Consider the following 18,352-nt stretch of genomic DNA (forward strand, 5'->3'; position numbering starts at 1 on the left):
AGGACCCCAGAGACCACCAGGGACACCCCAGAGACCCCCAGAGACCCCTGAGAGACCCCCAGAGACGCCCCAGAGACCCCCAGTGTGCCCTGGGCTGGTGATCACAGTGGGGTTGGATCAAGGGTTGGACTTGCTGATCTCAGAGGACTTTTCCAACCCAATCCATTCTGTGATTCTGTGGATGTGGCACTGAGGGAGAATCCACCACATCTTGATCCAACCCCACTGTGATCACCAGCCCAGGGCACTGAGTGCCCTGGGCTGGTGATCACAGTGGGGTTGGATCAAGGGTTGGACTTGATGATCTGGGAGGGCTTTTCCAACCCAATCCATTCTAGGATTCCATGAAGTGTTCATGGTGCTTGGAGCAACCTGGGCTGGTGGGAGGTGTCTCCAAGTTGAGGGTGGGGCTGGATGGGCTTTAAAGTCCCTCCAACCCAAACCATTCCATGGGTTTGAGATTCTAGAAATTCAGAGATGGAAAAGAATCGTGGGGAAAAAAGGTGTTTTTTTTTTTGTTCTGCTGTGAAATAGGAGCAGATGAAGGAGTGGAGTTTTCACTCACATTGAAAAACCAGCCCCAGCCCAGCAATAAACTGGTTTTTTGGGGGGCTGGGAGGGAAGGGAAGGGTCCCTTTGCTCCTGCACAGAAGGAGAGCAATATATTGAGTTTTTTGATCCCCTTTCCCTCTTGCAGTGGAGGCTTTTTAACAGCAGATGTCACGTTTGTACAACAGAACGAGAGACTCGAGGACCACTTGCCTCAAATCTCTCCCTCCTTGGAAAATCCTGGAGGGCTCACAGGGTTTGGAAAGGGGGAAGAAAGAGATTTGGAGGTGGCAGAAAAGTTGTGATGGAATCCCCTTATCATTTAAATTCTCATTATAATTTATTTGTGATGGAATCTTTTATCATTTAAATTCTCATTATAATTCCTTGTGATGGAATCTCTTATTTAAATTCTCATAATTTTTTGTGATGGAATCTCTTATTTAAATTCTCTCCATCCTGGGAAAATCCTGGAGGGGCTCCCAGAGTTTGGAAAAGGGGAAGAAAGAGATTTGGAGGTGGCAGAAAAGTTGTGATGGAATCTCTCATCATTTAAATTCTCATTATAATTTGTTGTGATGGAATCCCCTTATTTAAACTCTCATAATTTTTTGTGATGGAATCTCTCATCATTTAAATTCTCATAATTTTTTGTGATGGAATCTCTCATCATTTAAATTCTCATTATAATTTATTTGTGATGGAATTTTTTTTGTGATGGAATCTCTTATTTAAATTCTCATAATTTTTTGTGATGGAATCTCTTATTTAAATTCTCTCCATCCTGGGAAAATCCTGGAGGGGCTCCCAGGGTTTGGAAAGGGGGAAGAAAGAGATTTGGAGGTGGCAGAAAAGTTGTGATGGAATCTCTCATCATTTAAATTCTCATTATAATTTTTTGTGATGGAATCTCTTATTTAAATTCTCATTATAATTTGTTGTGATGGAATCTTTTATCATTTAAATTCTCATTAAAATTCCTTGTGATGGAATCTCTTATTTAAATTCCCATTATAATTTTTTGTGATGGAATCCCCTTATCATTTAAATTCTCATAATTTTTTGTGATGGAATCTCTTATTTAAATTCTCATTATAATTTGTTGTGATGGAATCTCTTATTTAAATTCTCATAATTTTTTGTGATGGAATCTTTTAAATTCTCATAGTTTTTGTGATGGAATCTCTTATTTAAATTCTCTCCATCCTTGGAAAATCCTGGAGGGGCTCCCAGAGTTTGGAAAAGGGGGAAGAAAGAGATTTGGAGGTGGCAGAAAAGTTGTGATGGAATCTCTCATAATTTAAATTCTCATTATAATTTATTTGTGATGGAATCTTTTTTTGTGATGGAATCTCTTATTTAAATTCTCATAATTTTTTGTGATGGAATCTTTTATCATTTAAATTCTTATTATAATTTTTTGTGATGGAATCTCATCATTTAAATTCTCTCCATCCTGGGAAAATCCTGGAGGGCTCCCACAGTTTGGAAAAGGGGAAGAAAGAGATTTGGAGGTGGCAGAAAAGTTGTGATGGAATCCCCTTATCATTTAAATTCTCATAATTTTTGTGATGGAATCTTTTATCATTTAAATTCTCATTATAATTTATTTGTGATGGAATCTCTTATTTAAATTCTCATAATTTTTTGTGATGGAATCTTTTATCATTTAAATTCTCATTATAATTCCTTGTGATGGAATCTCTTATTTAAATTCTCATAATTTGTTGTGATGGAATCTCTTATTTAAATTCTCATAATTTTTTGTGATGGAATCTTTTATCTTTTAAGTTCTCATTATAATTTATTTTTGATGGAATCCCCTTATCATTTAAATTCTCATAATTTTTTGTGATGGAATCTCTCATCATTTAAATTCTCATTATAATTTATTTGTGATGGAATCTCATCATTTAAATCCTCATTATAATTTTTGTGATGGAATCTCATCATTTAAATCCTCATTATAATTTTAAGCAGCAGCTCATTATCATTTAAATTCTTTACTGGCCAATTTGGCAGTTTGGGCAATACCTGTCAAGACTCTTTTGGGTTAAATTGGGAGTTTGAGTTATAAATGATCCCACTCTACACTATTTTTCATGTAAAAATGGTGCTTTTAAAAACCACATTTACACAGAACACTTTAATACAGAAATCTTTGTAAATACATTAATTACAGTCCATAAAAAACAAGTGTTGAGTCTTTACACCCCAGTCAAACACACAGAGAGGTCCCAACTGACTCCAACAAACAGAAGGAAGTTCTGCTCTTCAGGAATATTTCTCCTAAACCAAAACACCCTCCTGAACTCCAACCAGGCTGGAATTCCAGTAGGGATTGGCAACCTCAGAGCCAGCCCAGCCCAGGAGGAGAAAATGGGTTTTTTTTCATGAATTTCTGGGTTGGAGATGGTGGGTCTGAAGAGTGGGAACCACTGGAAACAACAAAAACTTGGGAATTTGGGGCTTCTCCAGTGAAATCCCAGGGCTGGAACAGCCTTGCTGAGCCCCAGGGGAATCACTGACTCCGTGTCCTGCTCCAAAACTGAATCCAGCTGGAACTGGACCCTCCATCAAACTTTGGCTGCTTCACATTTGAGGCAATTTCATTTCTCTCTCTCTTTTTTTTTTTCCCTCTATTTTTTCCCCTCTTTGGTGATTTTTTTCTTCTTGAAAAACATTTGTATGTGCTTGAACCTCAACCCTGGATGGTCCCAGTGCCAATGGCACCATCAGCAGTGCCAGAACCCCCCAGGGCCAACAGAGCCATCCCAGCTGGTCCACGGTGCCCCCAGTGATGCCAACGGGGCAGGAGGGATGAAGGACCCACTGGAGTGAAGCAGAGTGTGGAACCTCATCCCACCACAACAAGCCCATGCCCAGCCTGGTTCTCACCCTCCAAGGGCACCCAGGGGTGGGGATGTGTCCTGGGAAGGAGAAACTTTGGCTGTTTGAGGAGCTGAGAGGCACAAGGAGTGGATTAATCAGGATTTTGGAGGGGCTGCTTTGCTGTGGTTCCCTGTCCAAGGGTTGGAGTTAGTCTTGGAAATGGCACCCAGAGCTCTGGTTTGGGTCTCCCCAGCTCTCCCTGCTCCCCACAGGGGTCGGTTTACCAGGTCATCTAAGGGTTAGTGGGAGAATCCCACCCCAAAGGGCCATCCCAGAACCATTTCCATGTCTCATCTCACTCATGTCACACCTAGTTCACACCTCAGGGGCACAACCTCCTCTGCAATGGGCAGGAAGGACCTGCCTTTCTCCAGGACCTGCCCTTCTCCAGGACCTGCCTTTCTCCAGGACCTGCCTTTCTCCAGGATTTCCCTTTCTCCAGGACCTGCCTTTCTCCAGGACCTGCCTTTCTCCAGGATTTCCCTTTCTCCAGGATTTCCCTTTCTCCAGGATTTCCCTTTCTCCAGGACCTGCCTTTCTCCAGGACCTGCCCTTCTCCAGGACCTGCCTTTCTCCAGGACCTGCCTTGCTCCAGGATTTCCCTTGCTCTAGGACTTGTCTTTCTCCAGGATTTCCCTTTCTCCAGGATTTCCCTTTCTCCAGGACCTGCCTTTCTCCAGGATTTCCCTTTCTCCAGGACCTGCCCTTCTCCAGGATTTCCCTTTCTCCAGGATTTCCCTTTCTCCAGGATTTCCCTTTCTCCAGGACCTGCCTTTCTCCAGGATTTCCCTTTCTCCAGGACCTGCCTTTCTCCAGGTCCTGCCCTTCTCCAGGTCCTGCCCTTCTCCAGGACCTGCCCTTCTCCAGGACCTGCCCTTCTCCAGGACCTGCCTTTCTCCAGGACCTGCCCTTCTCCAGGACCTGCCTTTCTTCAGGACCTGCCTTTCTCCAGGATTTCCCTTTCTCCAGGACCTGCCTTTCTCCAGGACCTGCCTTTCTCCAGGATTTCCCTTTCTCCAGGACCTGCCTTTCTCCAGGATTTCCCTTTCTCCAGGACCTGCCTTTCTCCAGGATTTGCCTTTCTCCAGGACCTGCCTTTCTCCAGGATTTCCCTTGCTCTAGGACTTGTCTTTCTCCAGGACCTGCCTTTGTCCAGGATTTCCCTTTCTCCAGGATTTCCCTTTCTCCAGGATTTCCCTTTCTCCAGGACCTGCCTTTCTCCAGGATTTCCCTTTCTCCAGGACCTGCCTTTCTCCAGGACTTCCCTTTCTCCAGGATTTCCCTTTCTCCAGGATTTCCCTTTCTCCAGGATTTCTCTTTCTCCAGGATTTCTCTTTCTCCAGAACCTGCTTGTGAGGAAGGTCTGGTGTGTTGTTGAGGAGAGGAAGGGCTGGCAAAGGGCACAGAAAACCTTCCCATTTCCAAACCTGGAGCAGCCACACCTTCCCTGATCTCCTCAGGTCTCACCCCAGGAGAGCAGTGTTGGTGCAGCCACCTCTTGGGCTGTGGCCCAGGGGGTGGTGGGATGTGTGTTGAGCAGCTTTTGTACCTTCCTCCCAGTCTACACCTCAGTGCAAAGAAAGATTCTGCTTCCTTTCCTCTTGGGCAGTATCTTGGTGTCATCACCAAAATGTTCCTCATTGCTGGAAATCCAAAGGTTTTGAAATCCAAACATTTTCTGCTTGAAATCCAAACATTTTCTGCTTGAAATCCAAACATTCTCTGCTCAAAATCCAAACGTTTCCTTTCCAAGCAGCCACGGCTCAGTTGTTCTTGTTTCAAAGAGAAGAGGAAGATGATCTTGGATGTCTTTGCCAAAATTGGAGCAACCAAATTGTCCCTGAAAATTCCAGGTGTCTCCATCAGTCCTGGGTCAGAAGCCTCATACTCTGGGATTCATTGGGGGTTTTAAAGCCTAAGTGGAAAAAAAAAGAGTTAAACCACCCAGTAGATTCCAGGTGTTGCTTCCAGGAATCCCATCCCAAAGGAATTGCTGGTCCCACTGCAACTCCTGTGGTTACCTTTGGTGGAGGGGGAGGTTTCCCTTTAGGGACTGGCAGATGAGGAGGTTTCCTCTCTGGTGCCTGCAACAAAAAATGGAATTTCTGTGTCACTGAGAAGCTGCACAACCTCCCCAGACCTCAGGTGTTCTCATGGATTTACTACAACATTTTCCCTGTGGAGATGCTGGAAGGGAAGTGGATTCCTCTGTGCACATGCAAGAAGGCAACCAAAACACACAGACATGCCTGTTTGAGAAGACCCTGAGCTGTTCTCAATGTTTAAATTCACCTGCATTATTGTCCCAGTTGAGCAGGTGGGCCCAGTTTGTCCCAGTGTGGGGGTGCCCAAAGCTGGGCATTCCAAACCCTCTGGGCCATTGCCCAGCAACTGTTCCCAAGGGCCCATTGGCAGCAGCTGCCCAGGGCACAGCTGAGCCCTCAGGCTGGGAGCTGGCTGGGAAAGAAGCCTGGCAGAGGAGCTGGGAGAACTGCCCTGCAGGGACTCCTTGGCACCTCCACACCCACCTGAGGGCTCAGCTCTGCTCAGGGGCCAGCAACGAGTCCAAAATCCCCCCTGAGTGCCAGAGTCAGATCCCCCAGGGTGGAACTCCCTGCCCTGGGGGAGGCACTGGGGGCTCCCACCCAAACCTCAGGGGAGACAATCTTGGCCTTTGGCCACCTCTGGCACCACTCCTGGCATCCAGAGCAGGAGCAGACCCTGCACAGGAGGAGCCCCCCACTCTCCCCCAGACTCTGCCATCATCTGCACCAACAGCTTTGTCCCCTCCTTTGCCTTTGGCCTCAGAGGAACCACGTGGGGCTCAGCACAGGGGCCACCAAACCCCCCTGTGTTTGTGCCCCAGGGGGCTGGGTTAGACTGCTGGGCTTGGGGGCTAAACCCAATTGCTCTTTGTGCCACTGCATTGATTGCAATATTGGTATTAAATTGTAACTCTGCCTTGGAATCTCTCTTGTGGTGGGTTTGTTTCTCCTGCAGGTTCACCTTTAAACCAGCACAGACTGTCACTCATGATCAATTAGGAGCAGAAGCTGGAGGTGTGTGCTGAGGAAAGCACAGTGGGATCTAAAGGTGGGTTTATGATCAAGCTGATATGTGCAGGGAGGGGTTAATTTATATTATTTTTAGTCCTGATGCAGCTTTCTTTGTGCAGGCAGGACCAGAGTTATGTCTCCTGCCTTAGGTGCTTCCCACCCCCTCGTGTCAGGTGGGCAAGGCAGGGATTTGCTTTTAATTAATGTGCTTTGTGGTTATTAATGCCAAATATTCACATTCTTCTCGTTTTCAGTTTCTTCAAGAATTCAGAATGCACATTGAGGGCAGAGTCCAGCCCATCTTTGCACCACAGGAACCATCACAGACTCCTGGAGGAGCAAATTTGCTCTATTTTCTTTGTCTTTCCACCCCAATCCCCTGTTGGTGTGAACTCCACGTGCTTTTGCTGCTCCACATGGTGGCTGAGAGGACTCCTTGACATGAATGAAGAGTATCTTGTGCAGTTTAAGGTCATGTGGCAAAAAAAGTGACTCTTGACTTACAGAAAATGTGGTTTGAGTGGCTGTGTGGGGTTTATTTTTTTTATATTAAAACATAGAAACTGAAAATATTACTTGGCATTTGCTACTCAAGTGAAATGCAGGAGGAGGGTTGTACTCACAAACTTCTCCTCTGGGTGAGATGAGGCTGGTTTGGTGGAAGGAACTGGAGGTGGAGGACCTTTAGGCCTTAAGGCAGGCTGGAAAAAAACCCAGAATGTAACTCATCTCAACCCTCTGTACACTCTGTGCATCCACAGGTTCCCTTGGCAATGGGGTTGAGGGGTGGGCTGTGCTGCCTGGCCTTGGGAAAGATGCCCAGCCCTGGCAGGAGCTCTTGGACCCCCCCAGCCCTTGGGATCATCACAGATTTGGGAAGCCCTCCCCAGGAAGAGCAGGAAAGCAGAGCCAGCCCCTGGGAGTACTCACACTCTGGAGTTGGGGTTTGCTCTCCTGGGGTGGGGGCACAGGGAGGAGCAGTTTGGTGTCATTCACCTGCAAACAGGGAGCAGTGACATGGGCTGGAGTCCTCACCTCGTGGGTCACCTCTGAAGGACCCTTTGGTGCCCCCAGGTCACTCAGGGCCTCAGTGCCACGTGCTCTCCCCACTGCCCACCCCTGCTGGCATCCCCAGCATTGTCCCCTCAGCCCTGGCTGAGCATTTGGGAGCTCATGGATGAGGAACCCACTTTGGCTGAGGAGTTTGGAGGCTGTGCCAGCCCCAGGGAGCGCCAGCTGTGCCAGCTGCCCCTGCTCTCACCTTCTGGGCGGGCACTGCCAGCACAGGGTGTTCTCTGCACTTTTGCTCCTGGTCCACAAACACTTGGTTGGTGGCTCCACGTCGCCTCCTGTTCTGGTGGCTGTAAAATATCCCATAAAATGGTCAGTCTTACCTTGGCTGAAGTGAATAAACCTGCAGTTCAATGCCTGCCTTACTCCTGTTGGTGTATCACAGCCATGGCCTCCCTCCCTCCCTCCCTTCCCTCCTTCCTTCCTTCCCTCCTTCCTCCCTTCCTCCCTCCCTTCCTTCCCTTCCTCCCTTCCTCCCTTCCCTCCTTCCTCCCTCCCTCCCTCCCTTCCCTCCTTCCTTCCTTTCCTCCCTCCCTCCCTTCCTCCCTTCCTTCCCTCCTTCCTCCCTCCTTCTTTCCCTCCCTGTCCTGGGACATCTTTCCTGCCCTGGGACACCTTTACCTGTCCTGAGAAACCTGTACCTGCCGTGGGGACTCCTTTACTGTCCTGGGACACCTTTACCTGTCCTGGGGACACCTTTTCCTTCCCTGGGACACCTTTACCTTTCCTGGAACACCTTTACCTGTCCTGAGAAACCTGTACCTGCTCTGGGGCACCTTTACCTGTCCTGGGGACACCTGTACCTTTCCGGGGACACCTTTACCTGTCCTGAGAAACCTGTACCTGCCGTGGGGACACCTTTACCTTTCCGGGGACACCTTTACCTGCCCGGGGACACCTTTACCTGTCCTGAGGACACCTTTACCTCTCCTGGGACACCTTTACCTCTCCTGAGAAACCTTTACCTGCTCTGGGGCACCTTTACCTGTCCTGGGGCACCTTTACCTGTCCTGGGACATTTTACCTGCTCTGGGACACCTTTACCTGCCCTGGGACACCTTTACCTCTCCTGGGACACCTTTACCTGCCCTGGGGACACCTTTACTTGTCCTGAGAAACCTGTACCTGATCTGGGGCACCTTTACCTGTCCCAGGGACACGTGTACCTGTCCTGGGACACCCTTACCTGCCCTGGGACACCTTTACCTGTCCTGGGACACCTTTACCTGCCCTGGGACACCTTTACCTGCCCTGGGACACCTTTACCTCTCCTGAGAAACCTGTACCTGCCCTGGGGACACCTTTACCTGTCCTAGGGACACCTTTACCTGCCCTGGGACACCTTTACCTCTCCTGAGAAACCTGTACCTGCTCTGGGGCACCTTTACCTGTCCTGGGGCACCTTTACCTACCCTGGGACATTTTACCTGCTCTGGGACACCTTTACCTGCCCTGGGACACCTTTACCTCTCCTGGGACACCTTTACCTGCCCTGGGGACACCTTTACCTGTCCTGGGGACACCTTTACCTGCCCTGGGGACACCTTTACTTGTCCTGAGAAACCTGTACCTGATCTGGGGCACCTTTACCTGTCCCAGGGACACGTGTACCTGTCCTGGGACACCCTTACCTGCCCTGGGACACCTTTACCTGTCCTGGGACACCTTTACCTGCCCTGGGACACCTTTACCTCTCCTGAGAAACCTGTACCTGCCCTGGGGACACCTTTATCTGTCCTGGGACACCTTTACCTGCCCTGTGGACACCTTTACCTGCCCTGTGGACACCTTTACCTGTCCTGGGGCACCTTTATCTGCCCTGGGACACCTTTATCTTTCCGGGGACACCTTTACCTGTCCTGTGGACACCTTTACCTTTCCGGGGACACCTTTATCTGCCCTGGGACACCTTTATCTTTCCGGGGACACCTTTACCTGTCCTGTGGACACCTTTACCTTTCCGGGGACACCTTTATCTGTCCTGGGACACCTTTACCTGCCCTGTGGACACCTTTACCTGCCCTGTGGACACCTTTACCTGTCCTGAGAAACCTGTACCTGCTCTGGGGCACCTTTACCTGTCCTGTGGACACCTTTACCTCTCCTGGGACACCCTTACCTGCCCGGGGACACCTTTACCTGCCCTGGGGACACCTTTACCTGCCCTGTGGACACCTTTACCTGTCCTGGGGCACCTTTATCTGCCCTGGGGACACCTTTACCTGTCCTGGGGACACCTTTACCTGCCTTGGGACACCTTTACCTGCCCTGTGGACACCTTTACCTGCCCTGTGGACACCTTTACCTTTCCGGGGACACCTTTACCTGCCCTGTGGACACCTTTACCTGCCTTGGGACACCTTTACCTGCCCGGGGACACCTTTACCTGTCGTGAGCCGCCCGGAGCCGGACGAGCAGCACCGCGGCCGTCGCTGTGACCGCCAGCACAGCCAACACCCCCACCGCGATGGCAATACCTGCCAGGGAGACACAACACAGCTGGCACTTCCTTCCCTGGCAGGGAGTCCTCGAGGTTGGAAAGACACCCAAGAGATCTCCTGGCACTGAGAGACCTCCCAGAACCACCGTTGGCAAAGGAACCTTTTCACGCCTCTTTGGGGCTTCTTCTGGTGACACAAATGGAGGTGGGAAGGATTCCTGCTGGGTTTGAGGGGTTTGGATCCTGTTGGTGTTGCCTGAGCTGTCCAAGGCTAAACAAACCCTGACCAATCCCTGTCCTCTCCAGCCTCAAGTCATTGCTCCCCTCTGTTTCACCCCAAAGGATGTGCAGACCTTCAGGCTGCACTCAAGGAATGGTTTCCTTCACCATTTTCCTTCAGCAAAGCTGGTCTTAAAGCCTCACCCAAGCCAGGATGTTCAGAGCTGCTGCTGCTCTGCTGGCTGTGGGGAGAGGAGAAAACTATCTATTATTATTATTATTATTATTATTATTATTATTATTATTATTATTATTATTATTATTATTATTATTATTATTATTATTATTATTATTATTATTATTATTATTATATTGTTGTTATTATTGTTGTTATTGTTATCGTTATTGTTATTATTGTTAATATTGTTAATATTGTTATTATTATTGTTGTTGTTGTTATTATTATATATAAATAAATAAAAATTAAAATAAAATAAAATAAATAAAACAAAAAATAAAAAAATAAAATAAAACAAAACAAAATAAAACAAAATAAAATAAAATAAACCAAAATAAAATAAAAATAAAATAAAATAAAAATAAAATAAAATAAAACAAAATAAATAAAATAAAATAAAACAAAATAAAATAAAACAAAATAAAACAAAACAAAATAAAACAAAACAAAATAAAACAAAATAAAACAAAATAAAACAAAAGAAAATAAAACAAAATAAAATAAAACAAAATAAAATAAAACAAAATAAAATAAAACTAAACTAAACTAAACAAAATAAAATAAAATAAAATAAAATAAAAGCATTGGGTTTTTGCACCAAACACATGGAAATCTGGACCCAAAGGATTTTCCCTCAGAGGTAGAGAAAGGACTTGGAGATGCTCAAAAATCACCTCCCCAGACATGGAATATTTCCAAAGAAACAGGGAAGGTTTGGGTTGGATCTCAGAGAAAATTCCTTCATTGAAAGGTCTGTTAAGGCTTCTTGGGGAAACAGTGGAATCCCCAGCCCTGGAAGTGTTCCAAAAACATGTGGATGTGGCACAGTTGAGGACAGAATTAGTGATGAACACGGTGGTGGCTGATGGTTGGATTTGAGGACAGAACTAGTGATGAACATGGTGGTGGTTGATGGTTGGATTTGAGGACAGAACTAGTGATGAACATGGTGGTGGTGGCTGATGGTTGGATTTGAGGACAGAATTAGTGATGAACATGGTGGTGGTGGCTGATGGTTGGATTTGAGGACAGAATTAGAGGGGAACATGGTGGTGGCTGATGGTTGGATTTGAGGACAGAACTAGTGATGAACATGGTGGTGGCTGATGGTTGGATTTGAGGACAGAACTAGTGATGAACATGGTGGTGGTGGCTGATGGTTGGATTTGAGGACAGAATTACTGGGGAACATGGTGGTGGCTGATGGTTGGACTTGATGATCTCAGAGGGCTTTTCCAACCTCAGTGATTCCACAAGCCAGTGTGGCCCCCAGTGCTGGGCTGGGTCACTGGGGGTCACTGGAGAGGACAGAGCCCAAGGGGTGGCCATGCAGCACTTACTGGTAAAGGCTGAGGAGCTGTCACAGGTTGGAGGAGCCCATCCTTCCTCACACTGGCACTGCAGCTCGTGGTCACACACCTGGGGAAGCACAAATCCCTTCAGTTTGGGAATGGGAGTGAACTGGGAGGTCTTTCAGGGCTTTTGAGGTTCTTGAAGCTCCGAGTTTAACCACAATTTAGCCCAGGGAGGGGCAGTCTTGTGGCTCAGAGACAGCCCTGGGGCTCTGCAGGGACCTTCTGCAGGTGTTTTGGCAGGGAGAGCTCCAGCACAAGGCAGAGTTCATGTGAACATCTGGAGGTGCCTGAATGGTCAGAGAAGAGGAGCAAAATTCTCTTCCCAAAGCCATAAATGAGGTAAAAAATAGATTTGCTCTCACAAAAACACAAGAAGCTTCTGACTCCCCAATTTTTTACAAATCCCTATCCCAGTGATTTAAATACCACCAGCAATAAGGGCTGGGGCTGATGGGCATCACTGGCTTGGGGTTTTTTTGCAGTTAATAACACAGAATCTCATCTCTTACAGCATGTCCAGAGCACTTGGCAGAGCAGTTGGTGGATCTGAAGATCTCCTCAGCATAGACACACTCCCCATTGCTGCACACCTGGAAGGAATAGCAGAAAAATCCTTTGCAGAGAGAGTGCTCAGGGATTGGAATGGGCTGCCCAGAGAGGGGGTGGATTCCCCATCCCTGGAGGGTTTGAACCTGAGCTTGGCCGTGGCACTGAGTGCCATGATCTGGTAAAGGGACTGGAGTTGGACCAAGGGTTGGACTTGATGATCTCGGAGGTCTTTTCCAACCCAACTGAGAAGAGCAACGAGGCTGGAGAAGGGACTGGATGTGGCACTGAGTGTCCTCTGAAACACCTCCAGGGACAGAGAATCCAACATGTCTTGATCCAACCCCACTGTGATCACCAGCCCAGGGCACAGAGTGCCAGAGGGATCCCAGTGGGGTTGGATCAAGGGTTGGGTTTGATGATCTCAGAGGTCTCTTCCAACCCAACTGAGAAGAGCAACGAGGCTGGAGAAGGGACTGGAGCACAAGTGCTGTGGGGAGAGGCTGAGGGAGCTGGGGGTGTTCAGCCTGGAGAAGAGGAGGCTCAGAGGTGACCTCAGCACTGTCTGGAACTCCCTGAAGGGAAGTTGTGGCCAGCTGGGGGTTGGTCTCTTCTCCCAGGCACTCAGCAATAGGACAAGGGGGCACAATGGGCTCAAGCTCTGCCAGGGGAAATTGAAGTTGGAGAGCAGAAAGAAATTCTTTGCAGAGAGAGTGCTCAGGGATTGGAATGGGCTGCCCAGAGAGGGGGTGGATTCCCCATCCCTGGAGGGTTTGAAACTGAGCTTGGCCGTGGCACTGAGTGCCATGATCTGGTAAAGGGACTGGAGTTGGACCAAGGGTTGGACTTGATGATCTCAGAGGGCTTTTCCAACCCAATCCATTCTGTGATTCTATGAAAGGTCCCCAAGGGGGTCAGAGCTGTCAGAACATGCAGAGCTTGCACATGATCAGGGGAAGGGATGAAGAGCATGAGGATACAGAGAAACAACCCTGAAAATCACTGAAAGCCACTTTAGGTTTGATATATGGGGTTATTTTTGGGGTGTTTTACAGCAAAAGGGGGGACAAAGATGCCCAGACATCACAACTTCCCACTCCTCCTCAAACCTTCATCCCTCCCTTCCAAGAAGAAATACAGAGCAAAAAGTTGGGAATAGCACCAGGCACATCCACCATGGGAATAATTCAATGTAATAATTCATGATTTTCTAACCCTTTTTGTTTCTGTGGCCAACTCTTTGTGTCTGTGAAAAATAATATAAGACAACAGCCAAAGCCTAAGGAATTTGGAATTCTGGAAGCTCCTACTGGTCTGGGATAGATGGAGGGAAAATCAGTAGGAATTTGGTGTCAACTCAACCTTCCCTGTGTTAAGATTCCCCTTGTCAAAGAGCTGATGGTATAAGCAAGACTGAAAGAGGAGGAAAAAATACAGAAAATTTTCTGCTCACCATCCCATTGCCACACTTGGTTCCATCAAGAATCATCCCTGGGTCCACTTCTCCATTCCTGGAAAAACTTGCTTTGCAGGAGTCAAAGGTCACCAGGCTCCCATCCCGAGGCATCTCCCTCCCTCCAGAGCAGAAGAGCTTCCCACAGAGTTTATCTCTGCAAGGAGAACAAGAGGTGTTGAAACAGGACAAAGGACAGCAAACCCCTCTGAGCTGCTCCCTCCTCCACCTTGAATTCCAAGGAAACAGCTGCAGGAGGGAATTGGGTTTGTGCTCTTTGGTGGTTTGAGGTGGTTTAAAGCCTCTTGAGCTCCTCAGGGAGAAATGCAGAAATGAGAATTTAACTGACATTCCCTCACTTGTGAGGTTCAAATTCCCCATCCCCACCCCCCTGCCCTGTGTTTTCCTGCACACTGACACCCCTCACCCTCCCCAGCTCCTTCCCACGTGTCTCTGCACACCTTTGCTCCTTCACCTCATGATTTAAAAGCAGTTTGCTTAGAACTGGCTCTCCAAACACAACAGGAATGGACACAGGGCCATTAAAAACCGGGTGGTTCTTGTTTGTGTCTCATTTGAGCAGGGATTGCCTTCCCTCACAGATCCCATTCCAGTCCCCACCTCAGGGATTGCTTTCCCTCCCAGATCCCAGTCCAGTCCCCACCTCAGGACTTGCTTTCCCTCCCAGATCCCAGCCCAGTCCTAAACTCAGGCATTGCTTTCCCTCCCAGATCCCAGCCCAGTCCCCACCTCGGGACTTGCTTTCCCTCCCAGATCCCATCCCAGTCCCCACCTCAGGATTTACTTTCCCTCCCAGATCCCATCCCAGTCCCCACCTCAGGATTTACTTTCCCTCCCAGATCCCAGCCCAGTCCCCACCTCAGGATTTACTTTCCCTCCCAGATTCCAGCCCAGTCCCCACCTCAGGCATTGCTTTCCCTCCCAAATCCCATTCCAGTCCCCACCTCAGGCATTGCTTTCCCTCCCAGATCCCAGCCCAGTCCTAAACTCAGGCATTACTTCCCCTCCCAGATCCCAGCCCAGACCCCACCTCAGGGTTTACTTTCCCTCCCAGATCCAGCCCAGTCCCAAACTCAGGCATTGCTTTCCCTCCCACATCCCAGCCCAGTCCCAACCTCAGGACTTCATTTCCCTCACAGATCCCAGCCCAGTCCCCACCTCAGGACTTGCTTTCCCTCCCAGATCCAGTCCAGTCCCCACCTCAGGATTTACTTTCCCTCCCAGATCCCATCCCAGTCCCCACCTCAGGATTTACTTTCCCTCCCAGATCCCATCCCAGTCCCCACCTCAGGACTTGCTTTCCCTCCCAGATCCCAGCCCAGTCCCCACCTCAGGATTTACTTTCCCTCCCAGATCCCATCCCAGTCCACACCTCAAGATTTACTTTCCTTCCCAGATTCCAGCCCAGTCCACACCTCAGGACTTCATTTCCCTCTCAGATCCAGCCCAGTCCCCACCTCAGGACTTGCTTTCCCTCCCAAATCCCATTCCAGTCCCCACCACAGGGTGAACTTTTTCTTTTTTCTTACTTTTTCTTGCAGGGCACGTGGCTCCCTTTCTCCTTCCTGCAGTACCCATAATACACCCCCCTCTCGTTCATGTGGTAACACGAAGCTGCTCCATCAGTGGCCTCTGGGAGGGAGGAAAACACCATGGGATAAGTTTGGAATCCCTGCCTGGGAGAACTGAGGATGTTCCACCTCCTTTACCTGCTTAGGAAATGCCCTTTCCCCTGAATGAGCCTCTGGCACTTCAGCCTGGAGAAGAAAAGCTCCAGGGAGATCTCAGAGCCCCTTCCAGTGCCTAAAGGAGCCCCAAGAGAGGGACTTTGGACAAGGGATGGAGGGACAGGACACATGGAATGGCTTCCCAGGGTGAGAGGGGATATTGGGAAGGAATTCTCCCCTGGGACAGTGATGAATGGCTGGGATGGAATTCCCAGAGAAGCTGTGGCTGCTCCATCCCTGGGAGTGCCCAAGGCCAGGCTGGAGCCCCCTGGGACAGTGGGAGGTGTCCCTGGGACAGTGGGAGGTGTCCCTGCCCAGGGCAGGGGTGGCACTGGGTGACCTTCAAGGTCCCTCCATCCCACCCCATTCCAGGGCTCCTGCCCATCCCTGGCAGCTCCAGCTCCATCCCACCAGCAGCTCTGGGGGTCTCAGCCCCTCCTCAGCTCCAGCCCAGAGGCAGCTGAAAGACTTGGGGTTCAACTGGCACTGGGATGGATTTCAACTGGCAGGGACTGGGGTGAGGTGGGATATTGGGAAGGGATTTCTTCCAATGACAGTGATGAGTGGCTGGGATGGAATTCCCAGAGAAGCTGTGGCTGCTCCATCTCTGGGAGTGTCCAAGGCCAGGCTGGAGCCCCCTGGGACAGTGGGAGGTGTCCCTGGGACAGTGGGAGGTGTCCCTGCCCAGGGCAGGGGTGGCACTGGATGGTCTTGAAGGTCTCTTCCAACCCAAACCATTCCATGATTCCATGTGCTGGTTTAGATGGGATATTGGGAAGGAATCCTTCCCTGGGAGGGTGGGGAGGAATGGGATGGAATTCCCAGAGAAGCTGTGGCTGCCCCAGCCCTGGGAGTGTCCAAGGCCAGGCTGGAGCCCCCTGGGACAGTGGGAGGTGTCCCTGCCCAGGGCAGGGGTGGCACTGGATGGGCTTTAAGGTCCCTCCAACCCAAACCATCCCATGCTGTCAGCAGCATAAACAGACACCAAATTTGGATGTTAATTCAGCAGACAGACATTTCCTCTTCCCATGTAGCTAAAAATACTTCCCCAGCCACATCCCGGTTTTCTGAAAATCATTCTGCAAAAAGAGGAATTCTCTCCCCACTTCCCATTTCTCCAGAAACTCCGTGCACTGCGTGCTCTGAGCTGCAGCTCACGAGTTGCTGTTGCTTACAGTGGGAAATAGCAAAATGACAATGATATGAAGCACAAAGACAATAATTATAAAATAATAATGCCAGAAACTGCAGTTTATACGTGCTAGTCCTGACACAGTCTGTAAGGATTTGCAGATGCAGCTTCCTTCTCTCTCTCCCTCTTTCTCTGTTGCTCTCTCTCTCTACCTCTTTCTTCTCTCTTCCTCTCTTCCACTCTTTCTCTTTATTTCCTTCTTCATCTCACTCTCTTTCTCCCCTTCTTTCTCTCGTCCTCTCTCTCCCTCCTTCTCCCTCCTCCTTCTGTCTTTCTCTCTCCCTATTTATTTCTCTCTCTCCATTTGTCTCTTTCTCTTTTCCCCTTTCTTTTCTCTTCCTCTCTTCCACTCTTTATCTTACTAGCTTTTTCCCTTTCTTTTTGTCTTTCTCCCTCTTTATTTCTTTCTCTCTCTTTCTCTTTTCCTCTTTTCCTCCTCCTCTCTTCCACTCTTTATCTCCTTTCTTCTCCCACTCTCTCCCCTTCTTTTTCTCCCTCTCCTTCTCCCTCTTTTTCTCTTTCTCTCTCTTTTCTCTCTCTCTTTTCCTCTTCCTCTCTTCCACTCTTTGTCTCCTTTTTCTCTCTCCCTATTTCTTTCTCTCTTTGTTTCTCTCTCCATCTCTATTTCTTTCTTTCTTTTTTCTCTTTCCCTCTTTTCCTCTCTTCCACTCTTCATATCTCACTCTCTTTCTCCCTTTCTTTCTCTGCCCTTCTTTCTCCCTTTCTCTCTTTTTGTCTCTCTTTCTCCCTCTTTCTTTCCTCTTTGTCTCTCTCTCCTTCCCTTTTCCTCCTCCACTCTTCCACTCTGTCTCTTTATCTCCTTTCTCCCACTCTCTCCCCTTTTTTCTCTCCACCTCTTTCTCTTTTCGTCTCTTCCACTCTTTATCTCACTCTCTTTCTCCCCTTCTCTCTCCCTCTTTTTTCTCTCTTTCTCCCTCTTTTTTTCTCTCTCTTTCTCCCTCTTTTTCCCTCTCTCTTTCTCCCTCTTTTTCCCTCTCTCTTTCTCCCTCCTTTTCCCTCTCTTTCTCCCTCTTTTTTCCTCTCTCTTTCTCCCTCTTTTTTTCCTCTCTCTTTCTCCCTCTTTTTTTCCTCTCTCTTTCTCCCTCTTTTTTTCCTCTCTCTTTCTCCCTCTTTTTTTCCTCTCTTTCTCCCTCTTTTTTTCCTCTCTCTTTCTCCCTCTTTTTTTCCTCTCTCTTTCTCCCTCTTTTTTTCCTCTCTTTCTCCCTCTTTTTTCCTCTCTCTCCCTCTTTCTTTCCTCTCTTTCTCCCTCTTTTTTCCTCTCTTTCTCCCTCTTTTTTCCTCTCTTTCTCCCTTTTTTTTCCTCTCTTTCTCCCTTTTTTTTCCTCTCTCTCTCCCTTTTTTTTCCTCTCTCTCTCCCTTTTTTTTCCTCTCTTTCTCCCTTTTTTTTCCTCTCTGTTTCTCCCTCTTTTTTCCCTCTCTCTTTCTCCCTCTTTTTTTCCTCTCTCTTTCTCCCTCTTTTTTTCCTCTCTTTCTCCCTCTTTTTTTCCTCTCTCTTTCTCCCTCTTTTTTCTCTCTCTTTCTCCCTCTTTTTCCTCTCTTTCTCCCTCTTTTTTCTCTCTCTTTCTCCCTCTT

General features: G+C 48.4%; 1 protein-coding gene across 4 annotated transcripts in view; it reads right to left on the reverse strand.

Annotated features, from left to right (window-relative positions):
• Positions 1–3,187: 3,187 nt before the first annotated feature.
• Positions 3,188–18,352, reverse strand: part of LOC139683753 (zinc metalloproteinase-disintegrin-like NaMP) — a 41,292-nt gene continuing 26,127 nt past the window's right edge. The window contains exons 15-25 of one of the 4 annotated variants that reach the window (XR_011699806.1): positions 15,370–15,472; positions 13,820–13,976; positions 12,330–12,410; positions 11,806–11,884; positions 9,955–10,045; positions 7,759–7,858; positions 7,428–7,493; positions 7,121–7,198; positions 5,463–5,525; positions 4,108–5,356; positions 3,188–4,005 (exon numbers count right to left, since the gene is read on the reverse strand). Coding sequence is in view for 2 of the 4 variants with exons in the window: in XM_071579155.1 (XP_071435256.1) it covers positions 5,324–5,356; positions 5,463–5,525; positions 7,121–7,198; positions 7,428–7,493; positions 7,759–7,858; positions 9,955–10,045; positions 11,806–11,884; positions 12,330–12,410; positions 13,820–13,976; positions 15,370–15,472 (851 nt within the window). In the remaining 2 variants the exon portion in view is untranslated. Of the gene's footprint in view, positions 5,357–5,462; positions 5,526–7,120; positions 7,199–7,427; positions 7,494–7,758; positions 7,859–9,954; positions 10,046–11,805; positions 11,885–12,329; positions 12,411–13,819; positions 13,977–15,369; positions 15,473–18,352 lie in introns of all 4 variants that reach the window. The other 3 variants (XR_011699807.1, XM_071579155.1, XM_071579156.1) reach the window with 3 other exon arrangements.

Source organism: Pithys albifrons, chromosome 29 (genome assembly GCF_047495875.1).
Source record: "Pithys albifrons albifrons isolate INPA30051 chromosome 29, PitAlb_v1, whole genome shotgun sequence".
NCBI lineage: Eukaryota > Metazoa > Chordata > Aves > Passeriformes > Thamnophilidae > Pithys > Pithys albifrons.